Source organism: Poeciliopsis prolifica, unplaced genomic scaffold (genome assembly GCF_027474105.1).
Source record: "Poeciliopsis prolifica strain line A6 unplaced genomic scaffold, Auburn_PproV2 SCAFFOLD027, whole genome shotgun sequence".
NCBI classification, from domain to species: domain Eukaryota; kingdom Metazoa; phylum Chordata; class Actinopteri; order Cyprinodontiformes; family Poeciliidae; genus Poeciliopsis; species Poeciliopsis prolifica.
This window is the reverse complement of record NW_026562402.1, coordinates 581,767-593,822: the sequence shown is the minus strand read 5'-3', so window position 1 is coordinate 593,822 and position 12,056 is coordinate 581,767. Positions and strand designations below refer to the sequence as shown.

Here is a 12,056-nt window from a genome sequence, read left to right as displayed (position 1 = left end):
ATCTGCTGCTTTTTAACTTTTTTGTGCTTTTAATCTGTATTTAGTTTTATATGATTGTTTGGCAGTCACTAGATGTAGGTGAAGACATCACCAGTGGAATCACTATGGTAACCAGGATAAGTGAAGATCCCTTATTTGAAGTAATTGATGTATTTGCATGAATAATGAAAATGGCACCAGTAAAAAGAAAAGGAATAATTAAAACACAGTAACATTGTTCAGCTTATTTACATTATTATTTCAAGTGTACTGAGATATTTGCACGAGGAACTAAGCCAGAATTACTTAGCAACATTTTGTACTTTTACAGTGAAATGCAAAACTAAAGTCATGTGAATCTTCAGTACAGAGTTTTCATTTTTATGCAGTCTTTATGTTAGACTTTAATTAAAAATCAAATTCAAATCATGGAGTTGGATTAAGGCTTAGTGGTGTTCTGTCTTCCTGCAACAAAAGGTTTCATTAGATAAATCTGATGAAAGATTATTTAATCAGTCAGATGAGGTTTTAGCTGTTAAACACATCTCTGCTGGTGTGAACATTGCATTGCGTAAACTTAGAAATGATAATTTGATTACTTCATAAAGCAAGTTTTATGACTATATTAAGATGTAATTGCATTTCTTTGTTAGTTGTAGCTGTATATTTATCTCAAACTGCTTCTAATTCAGATATTGTGTTGATTTGGAGGTCATTAGTTTATTCTGTTTTCACTTTGTACAAAAAGTGAAAACAGATTGATTGAAATAAATGAGTCTGTAGATTTATTTGGAACTCTATGGCTCTGCTTCATGTGTCAACATGTGAGGCAGCATTGCTGCTTCAGTCTGCAAAACGCAGAGCTTCATGTGGAAAACGTGGACAGTTTGGAGACCTGAGCCTCTCAGCTGAACCGCTAAATACATGTCCTGTTTTCTCCTTTTCCCTTGTTTTCTTTTTTTTTTTTTCTCTTTTTTTCCTTATTGTTGTTTTTTTTCTCCCTTTTTCAAATTTTATTTTTTCTTTCTTTTTATTTTTTTCTATTTTTCCTTCAAACTTTGGATCTTTTTTCAATGCCTTTTTTCTTTCCCACTTTCTATTTCTCTTTTTCTCATTTTTTCTATCTTTCTCTCCTACTTTTTTATTCTCCCTCTTTTTCTTTTATGATTTACTCTGTTTGTCTCCCTCAATCATTTTTTCTCTCTTTTTTTTCTTTGTTCTCCCACCTCTCTTCATCCTCCCAACCCCAGGCTAAGATGCCGTTTGATGCTAACAAGCTGTACTGCAGTGAGATTCTGGCCATCTTGCTGCAGAATAATGACAGTAAGTTTTTCTCTGTAAAAGCTCTGCTCTGTTTTTGAACCTCTCAGAATTATTATTCCCTCTTATTATTTTCCTTATGCTGATGCATTCTCTGTTAGCATCCCTTTATCGTGTAATTTCCCTCCTTCCTTTTTCCCCTCATTACATGTTCCCATTATCACTCCTCCTATTTATATTCCTTTGAATTTTTTCCTCCCTTTCTTATAAATGTCATTTCCCTCCAATTTTTTATTTTTATTTCACATTACCTTTTATGTTTTCCACCATCTTTCTGGGTGACCACAGACAGCCACAGGATGATCGGCTTCCTAATCCATATCGATCTGCATTTGGAGTTGCGTCTCTTTTCACACCAGCTTCCCTTTACTTTACTCCTGCTGTCTCAGTTCTTAGCTGCCTTCTCTGCATGTCAGCATCCACACAAAAAAAAGCAACATCTAATAAAAAAACTTGAATAAAGACCTGCTGTCACAGGTAACGTCCCATGATTGATTTGTGTCTTTCTGAGGTAAGACCAAAGCAATTCATCCCATTTTACATAAAAATGACACGTTGGCTTCCTGAAATCCTAATTTGCATGTAATTATCATCTGTTGCTGTTACTTAAAGGACAGTTGTCAAAGTGGAAATGGGAAATTAAAAATATAGATGTTTCAACTTACATTTTAGAATCAAGTCCATTGTTTTCACCTCCTGTTCACTTTTTTGTTTTGTAAGAAATAAAACTTTTAAAACTTATTTCTAACGTATTTTTAATCTTTACCTGCATTTTGATGATAATCTTTTACTTATTTTACTTTTCCCTCAGCTACCAGAGAACTCCTGGGGGAAATGGATGGCATTGATGTATTACTGCAGCAGCTCTCTGTAAGACTTTTAGCAATTTTTTCTTTGACCTTTGACCTTCAGTGTTGTTTTTCCTGGTAAGGCTAACTGTTGCTAATCTTGTTTAACTGTGTAGATAATTCTAATCAACACATCAAACATATTGGTGTGTTTATGGAACATAATGATGACTGATCAGTGTAATACAGTGCTTTGCAATAGGATTCATACACTTTTTTTGGAAAAGGAACGTTTACAAAAAAAAAAAAAAATAAATTAAATGACCTGAAAAGTGTGGCATGCATTTCCCTACCTGAGATTTTATGAAGAGGGACTGAATTAAAAGGGGCTCAATGCAAATTAGGCATGGGTGATAAACCAGCTCTGATTTCCTGAATTTTGGATTATTGTCCAATTCTTAATTTGACAATGGTTTTATCGACCAAACCCTTGTGTCAAACAATAGTCACTCCATTTCTGTCACTATATTTGGCAACTTTTCAGACAAAAAAATCTGTATTGTTTCACAATTATGTCATTTATAAAATTACAGTGATTTCTTCTTCTTTTAAGTTAGTTTTATTATTACTTTTACTACTGTCAGTATTTTTATTAAGACTTTTGAATTTATTCTCAGCTTTTCTTTTTAAATATGCCCAAATATCCTTCAATTATTATCAGAAATATGTTAAGCATTTTAACTTTTTTCCAAAATCAGGCCTGTGAACCCCTTAAAGGGCTTTTTTTTTTTGGTTCGTCTCCCAGGTATTTAAACGTCACAACCCAAATACAGCCGAGGAGCAGGAGATGATGGAAAACCTCTTTGATGCTCTCTGCTCCTGCCTCATGCTGTCGTCCAATAGGGACCGCTTCCTCAAAGGAGAAGGACTCCAGCTAATGAACCTCATGCTCAGGTAAGACTGTGGTGTATGTAGGAACACACCACTAGAACCTCGGAACCTTAAACACTCATGTAGACATGAAACAAACATTTTTATGTTTGTACTTTGTGGCCACATGTCCACAAAACTCTGATTTCTAATACTGCTCCTTTTCTGGCTTAATCTGGTAAAACGGTAGATTGGATGAAATGCTAAATGCATCACACACTTATTCATTCTCCATTTTTTCTCTAGTAGAAGTAAAGCAGCAGATAGGATGTTAATTTATTTTACCCTTCCGGCAGGAGCCGTTCAGTCTCCCCATTATACATGTAGAAATTGATGCTTTAAACCATTTTTCAGATTTGTTATTGCTCCAAACACCATCTGGAAATCTTCCGGTTTTCTATATTTTGTATATTAAATGAATACGTTTAAGGACTATAGAGCATTCCACTTTATCTTTGGGTTTAAAGATAAATAAGGTGCAAAAGAGGAACAAAATTCCTTTGACTCAAACAATAGATAAATCATACTCTTAGAATCACATTCTCAACAATTTGTAGAGCAAAACACTTAGCAAGCTATAGGTAAATATTATCATTTGTTTGGTTGAGAATAAATATTGCACTGTCAATAAATGACTTCTAATAGATTTCTCTTAGTTGCCAGAGGAACCCACTAACACCTTCATGAGGTCAGAAGTTCAAACTGACAAAAACCGAGGATTGATGCTCTCTGCTAAAATATTTCTTGCTGACTTTCATGTTCTTTCAGCAAACAGTTGTGACAGAGTTGTTTTTGGTTTCACCACTATTGACCTGGTGTTATGCTTGCCATAGAAAGTATTCTTAAAAGATTGTTAATCTGCAGCTCATTTGACCAAACCAGCCGAGGAGGTTTATGTTAAATTAAAACATTTAACATTTAAATGTTAAATTTAATGTTTAAAATTAACATGTAATTGCTCATTTAAATGTTGTTTTAACTTAAGCTCAAGTTAGAATGTTGAGTTTTAACATTTTAACTCAATACTACCTCAAGTTGTGTAACCCCATGAACACTAGATCTTCATAAAAGACAGAGTCTCTGAGAACAATTCTTGAAGATACAATGTTTTCAGCAAAGTTGAGCTGACTGTCCAGGAACAACAAAAGGAATTTAAAATTTTCCACATTTTCAAATGCCTGGCCATCAAATAAAATTGGAATCACTTTCAGGTCTTTATCTCATTTAATTAGCTGTACTTCTTTAAGAAAATGAAAAGGTATATTCTTTTGTGAGGGAATTTATATTTTATGGTTCCAGTAATGCCAAAATTAATAGTAAGTAGTAAAGACTATGTGGTATTCTGATTTAGTAATGTAATTACCGTAGATTAGTTGTGTTATATGTTAAGAGTGAAACTCCTTCATATATATATATATATATATATATATATATATATATATATATATATATATATATATATATATATATATATATACATATATATATATATATATATATATATATATATATATATATATATATATATATATATATATAGAGTGAGTGTGGCACTAGTGAGTGTGAGAACCACTGTTCAGGACGAAACAACTAAGATCCATAAATACATCAGGGACAAAGCCTCAACAGACAATGTGCTCAGTGAATGTCTCAGACAACAGGGAACGGAGGTTGAGGTGCCAGAGATACCATCATGGGAGGACAAGCCCCTACATGGGATGTACCACCAGCAAATAACCCAAGTGGCTGATATCAGTAAATCCTACCAATGGCTGGAAAAAGCTGGACTCAAGGACAGCACAGAGGCCCTCATCCTGGCGGCCCAGGAACAGGCCCTAAACACCAGAGCAATAGAGGCCCAGATCTACCACACCAGACAAGACCCAAGGTGTAGGTTGTGCAAGGAGGCCCCTGAGACAGTCCAGCACATCACAGCAGGGTGCAAGATACTGGCAGGGAAAGCGTACATGGAGCGACATAACCAAGTGGCAGGCATAGTGTACAGAAACATCTGTGCAGAATATGGACTGGAAACCCCGAGATCAAAGTGGGAAACACCCCCAAAGGTGGTGGAGAACGCCAGAGCTAAGATCCTGTGGGACTTCCAGGTCCAGACAGACAAAATGGTAATGGCGAACCAACCAGACATTGTCGTAGTGGATAAACATCAGAGGAAAGCCGTTGTGGTAGATGTAGCAATACCAAGCGACTGCAACATCAGGAAAAAGGAGCACGAGAAACTGGAGAAATACCAGGGCCTCAGGGAAGAACTGGAGAGGGCCTGGAAGGTGAAGACCACAGTGGTGCCTGTGGTCATCGGGGCCCTCGGGGCAGTAACCCCCAAACTGGAGCAGTGGCTACAACAGATCCCAGGAACAACATCAGACATCTCAGTCCAGAAATGTGCAGTCCTAGGTACAGCCAAGATACTGCAGGACCCTCAAGCTCCCAGGCCTCTGGTAGAGGACCCGAGCTCAGAGGATAAGAACCACCCGCGGTGGTGAGAAGGGAATTTTTATATATATATATATATATATATATATATATATATATATATATATATATATATAGCTGACCTTAAACACTCATGTACACTCATCACATGCATTTATGAAACCTTCACAGCCTCTGCACCTGAGCTCTGACGATCACTAGACACACACATTTAAGACGGGGATCAATAACTTGTTATGGCAGAATCTTTTGAAACCAGAACATAATCATTTTTGTTGGCTCGATAGAATTTAGCCAACAAAAATGGTCCAGCATTTACGGTTAATGTTGGATCTATCCTGTAATCAGGAACATGGGACGTGAGCTTCTCTGAATAATAACTTTAAAATTGTCAGTGTTATGGCATCATATCAACAAAAAATTTTAAAACAAAAATGACAACCAAAGTCATTCCCTTTAGTTCAAGCAATATCACCTATTAAAATGTAAATATTTCTCATCAATATATTTGCTCTTATTTGAAGTATTAACAATTATTTTCCATGAAATGTAAAACAATTGCGAGAAAAATAGTAGTTGGCTATAGAAATTTGTAGGGAAAAATACCACCTAAAATTTTAATAAATATAAATTTTTCATCAAAAGAAAACAAAAGACAGCAAATCAATCAAATGTAACAAAAATGTGATTTTTGATGACCTAACTGCTTGTATAGTTCAGATGAAAAAGAAGCTTTTTTTTATTTATATTAGGACAATTAAAACTTAGCAAGTATTTGTTTAAATCTCAAGTGACGTGAGAAACACTATAATGTTCAACGTTGGACTATGATTTAATGGTTGTTTTGAAGAGATGTTTTAAGTTTTAAGGTAGGGTGTTGGATTTGTTGGAGTTAGATTTGGTTTGGTTCAGCCATCTGGTCCAAACAAGCCAACTTTAACTATTAGCACATTAAAAACAGCACAACTTCTTAAGGCCTGTTTTGGTCATATGACAAGTTTCCCAGAACTTATTTTCTCAGAGCGTTTATTTATCAAGGCTGCTTGATTTGTTTCTGCGGTCAAGTCCAAAACAGTCAAAGATATTTACTACACATTTTGTGGAAATCTTGAACTGCAACAGATATTAAAGCGATTTTTGCTTTTATGTATGTTGTGAAACTGTATAGTAATCCTATTACAGTTGCAGGATTTCTTTTTTAAGCATTCACTATTTAAAAAAAAATTAGATGTAAAATCTATTATTGAAATACTTGTGGGTGTGTTTGATTAGTGCTTTGCAACTTAATTCTTTAAATCAAGTTAATAGCAAGGTATTTAATTAATAAATCACAATTATTAGTATTTTAATTGGTAGATCAATATTTAAGACAAAGTTCACTACTTTACACGTCAGATAATTCCTAAGTTACTGTTATTATTTTGTCTCTATAATCTGCAACAGTATAAAAACATATTTGCCTCCTATCATACTCACATGACCAATAACTTTCATCAAATTGTTGCCTCCAAATAGTTATGTTACTTTATATTTTTATCTGGAGTCTGAGTTGCCTTAGCTTCCATGTGGAAACATCACTCCCCTTGCCCACCCCAGCCGTCCATCATATGCAACGTGTCTGTCTGCAAAACCAGACACAACTGCCTGAAATATGTGTCCCTCCTCTGAGATAAACTCTGTCATCTGTCATTGGTGGAAATGGGGGAAATGACACTCAGACAGACAGCTACATTTCCTTAGAGGATGTGTAGGCTAGAGTGAGAGATGTAAACAGACTAAAGAAAGGTTGTTTCCTCTTTTCACCGCACAGCATTGATGCTGGAAATGGTTGAGTGTTTGTTCTGCAGGATATTTGTTTGCCTGATGTTGGTGTTGTGATGGGTTCATAAAAAGCACTGAACATAACATTTAAAACTAAAAAAACTTAATGTATAATATGAAGGCAAGGTTAATGGGACACTTTGTAAAGCCTGAAAATGATCAACAGGCGGTATTTGCAAGGATTCTCTTAGTACTAAGAAATTTGCATGTGTGTAATTTTATTTAGTCTTAAGTTTGGAAAACAGAAGAGTTTCTAGGAAAAATGTTTGGAATGGTTGAATCAGCACAATAAAGGCAATATCTTATGGAGCTTGTTGAGTGTTTATATTTCAAAACGGAGCTGCACAAAGTGCATTTTGTATTCCACACCAGACTTTGTTTCGACTGTTTCTCTTCGCCTTTTTATTATGGCCTGCCATCTTTATTCCTGTATCAACTGGCTCTGCTCAATGATGACCAGTGACGCTCTATGCCGACTGGCGACCAAACTACAACATTGAAAGAAGTTCTAAGTTACATTATTAATCGAAATTTACAATAAATGTAAAATGTATTCTAATAAAGAATTAATCAACAATATATTGTAAGCCGATTATTTGCTTGCATGCCTGAAATGAATTGAATTGTTTTCTTTTGAGATATGCCTGTCACCTTGGTTGAATGAACGTGGTTTCTAAATCTTAATCTGCTGGGGGTATGAATAGTTTTGAGATTACCCGTAGCTACTGTAGTGCAGTTTTACACAGCAGTACACTTTTTCATGGTTTTTACTAGATTATATTCAAGATCAACATCTCTGTTATTGGTTCCATTATATCAAAATCTATTGTCATTATGATTGAACCAAGAACACATGACTACAGCTGGTTGTTAAACTGAACATTTTCTACCAATTTAGACTTACTTTAGAACTTTTACTAAAATATCTTTTTTTATGTCATCTTCTCCGCAGAGAGAAGAAAATGTCTCGAACCAGTGCTCTGAAGGTTCTGGACCATGCTATGATTGGGCCCGAGGGAGCGGATAACTGCCATAAATTTGTGGATGTCCTGGGCTTGCGGACCATCTTTCCACTTTTTATGAAAACCCCAAAAAAGATGAAGAAAACCGGTACTTCAGAGAAAGAGCATGAAGGTCAGTCAGTAATTACAGAACATGTCAGTACTAACAAGATTTCTTCACAAGGGCCGCAGCCAGCTGCAAAGTTGCAGCCCAGCTGTGACCTCTTCAAACAGCATGACCTGCTGGGTAAAATGGCAAAGGCTGCCATCTTTTCTCTGGGTCATCTAGAGTTCTGTGTGTGACTGAGTCCGTATTTCTTCTCTTATGCAACACTCTGTTTTCTGAAACATCACTAAAATAAGAGGAAAAAAACCTTAAAAAGTGAGTCTCAAAAAGAGCAATGTGCCACTGAATAGGGTTTGTGAAGGTGCTTAAAATCCTTGAAAATGCTTGAATTTCCATTGGATGTTTTCAAGGTATTTTGTTACTGTTTAAAGTCCTTAAAAATTATTGATATTTAAGTGCACCATTTTGTAATAAAGAGTAATCTAATACTTGAGTGAAAACCTAAATTTGGAGAACATTGTTTCCAGTTGAAATCAGATATTTTCATACATATAGTAAAAAGAGACATAATTGTTTTCCCTCACTGTTTGAAGTTGAATTAGAATAAACTTATTGTTTTAGGTCTGTTAAAATAACCAAAATTCTTTCTACTTGTTAAATGACAGAAAACATAGCGAGAACATTACTTCAAGATTTTTTTTGTAACCTTGCTTGTATATTGTGTTTTAGCATTTATCTCAACCCTTTTTGTTTGGATTGTTTCAGTGCAATGGATATTTTTTTTATTTCTAAAGGCTTATTGAGCTATGTAATGTAAATAAATGTTAGCTTATAAATAGTCTTTTGTTCTCCGATCTGTCCATATTGGGGGTGTGGGAGAGACATTTCAAAACATTAAATTTTGTTTAATTGTAGTTGATATTATCCTTACTGTAGGGTGTATAAGACATAAGGCATTATCTCTTTTAGTTCTTTGCTATTGTTTCATCTTCAGAGTATGGTGCTGGATTAGTTTGAAAACTTAAAAATGCTTCAAAAGTGCTTGAATGTTTTTGTGGGAAAAGTGAACAAACCCTGATGAAAATTAGTGGATTTTCAGTAGCTGCTCTGAAATCCTGCAACAGGTCATAATTAGGTGCTCTAACCAGGCAATTGTGAAACATTTCATACAACCACTGCACTTCTTATTGTATCTCTTTCTGATATTAAAGTGCAGTAACAGCGAAAACTCAGATAAACTCTGTCCTGTGCAATCTAAGGAAGCTTGAATGCCTTTTATTTCCATTTAAATATGAAAGACTCTGCGCTTTATCTAAATCTACACGACCGCATCCCTTCATCCATTCTGTCTTATGTTCTATCGCTTAGTATTTCACATAAAATTTTTATGTGTGTTCAAAATTAATTATGCATACATTTTTAATGAGCTCAGACCTTGATCTCTGGTATTGAATCGCATATTTCATCAGTAGGAGACCCTAAAGCCGAATACTTTAATCTTTTCGATTTAATACATTTCACTATTTTAATGATAGCATATTCTCTGTTAGTTTTTTAATAAATGTTTAACCTGAAATGACAGTTAAAGTTTCCATTCAACATAACTATAAAGTTTTGCAACCTCTACAGGGTAAAGTTTGAGTGTGTGTTTTTTGGTTTAGCACTGCCTCAGTGTGGATTGCATGTTGACATAGTGAAGATGAATTGTGAAGTTTTAAATTGAGGCTCAGATTGGGGTAGAAAAGGGATTTAAACATCTAACCAATAACATAGTTATTGGTTAGATGAGCCTGAGTGAGTTGAGACAGATCTACTGGGGTTTTCACACACAACCATTTCTTAACCTTACAAAATTATAAGAAAAGGGAAAATGCAGTTGTGTGGCAGAAAATGTGTTGTTGATATGAAAGCGTAATGGAACAAGTTGGAAGGAAGTGATTGTAAGTAAGTTAAAATAAATATCATTTCAGATTTTTGTATAACTTCTCTTCAGGTTAACTTAGAAAGTGAGTTATTGTTACTAATGCTTAAAAATGAAAAACTGGATTGATGTTGTTGATATCTGATAGTAACACTGGTGTTATGCCAAATTCATCAATATTTTATTTGATATTTTTTTTATCCGATTACTTGATTAATCGTAAGAATAATTGATAGATTACTCAATTACTAAATTATTTACTTCTCTGCTGCAGAGGGTTACCTTGTTCACAGCATGGTAACCACAGTCTTGTACTGCGGTCAGCAATGTAGTCACAAACATGAGTGAAAAGATGAACAAGGAAAGTCAGACTGATGAGCTTAGAGACAAATTTTGCTTTAAAAGATGCAGCGGTTCGAGGGACTCCCTGTATGCACAGGCTATTGACCTCCATGTGGCAATCCCAAGGTTTAGTCTTGTCTTTGGTTTCTGTGGTTCTATTCTCCATCAAACACAACATTTAAAGTTTGGATAAAACCAGGATAGTGTGTAGATAATTATCCTAATAAAAGATTTGCTTAGGCATTTTTAGAAATTTGCATTTTACGTTCTAAGCTTACAAAGTTATGCTTAGTGATTAATGTTGATTTATCAGACACATTCTTTTTAATCAATTGAAATCAATAAATATAATCTGAAAAGTGAAGTGCTTAAACAAGATAAAGCTATGCATTAATTTATCTGCATCTTCACTTATCTTTATCTTCACTGCAATATGATGTCTGGCCCTTTCTCTGCAGTCACTCGCTCCATCACGCTTCGGTTGGCTCCCTCTTCCACCTGTCGGTTTGATGTCAGTCCAGTCTTGACTGTCTTTCCCGCCTGTGCTCCTCCGATCTCTCATTTTGGAGTGAGAGATTGGAGGTGCAAACTAGAAGAAAATAAAAATAGGTGGAATCTTCATCTTAGGATTTTTGTTTTCTTGTTTGAGTACATTCAAAACATGAAAGGCTTTCCCTTTTTTCTTGTCCATGTTAATTAAGTTTCATCTGTCTGGCAAGGTTTCTCAGCTCTGCCAAGAAAAACAAATTGTCTGCCTTTGTGTCACTTATCACCCAGAGACTCAATGAATTAACCTTTGAACCTGTTAAGCAGCATGAGGAACAGTATGGAAGATAACCCTGCCTGGCAGTGAAAACCTTTTGCCTGTTGTATGTGCTGAAGGCTCTGCCAAGACAGCTGTTGGCAGGCAGGAGATTTGGAAATCCACCCACAGTGAAGTGCACACATCCTCTGGAAGGCAAGCCCAAATACATTCTTAAGAACTGGTCAAAAATTACTTTAATTCCAGTGTGTTAGTTGGCACCATTTGTGAAGAAGGACTACATTTGTAGTACCAGTGGTCTAGACCATGAAGGCACTGCAACAAAACAGTCACATTATTAACATCTCAGCACTCAAGCAGTGCAGAGTAACAAATACAGACCGGATTCAAAACTAGTAATATCTCTGTGCTCAGATTAAATGTTTGTTAAATTAAACAATGACTTCCAACTCAAATCTGCCATTACAATAAATGCTTTTATCTGTAAATACTAAAGTACATGAGGCAAATTTATTCCACCCCAGTTGCTCCTACTTATTTCAGTTTGTCTGTGGAAGCAAAAAAAAATTCTTTAGTTGTAATCTCAGCATCTCGATCAGTGTAGCGTAATTATTTAGTAAGGTTCTATCACTGCTCTAATAATTATGAGCACTTCAAGTATTTGTATTAC

At 35.2% G+C, this 12,056-nt stretch overlaps 1 protein-coding gene across 1 annotated transcript in view; it reads left to right on the top strand.

Annotated features, from left to right (window-relative positions):
• ctnnbl1 (catenin, beta like 1) overlaps positions 1-12,056 on the top strand; it is a 61,565-nt gene that overhangs the window by 15,930 nt on the left and 33,579 nt on the right. Inside the window, exons 8-11 of the mRNA XM_055048661.1 lie at positions 1,230-1,302; positions 2,111-2,169; positions 2,893-3,041; positions 8,245-8,426. Coding sequence (XP_054904636.1) covers positions 1,230-1,302; positions 2,111-2,169; positions 2,893-3,041; positions 8,245-8,426 — 463 coding nt within the window. The remainder of the gene's footprint in view (positions 1-1,229; positions 1,303-2,110; positions 2,170-2,892; positions 3,042-8,244; positions 8,427-12,056) is intronic.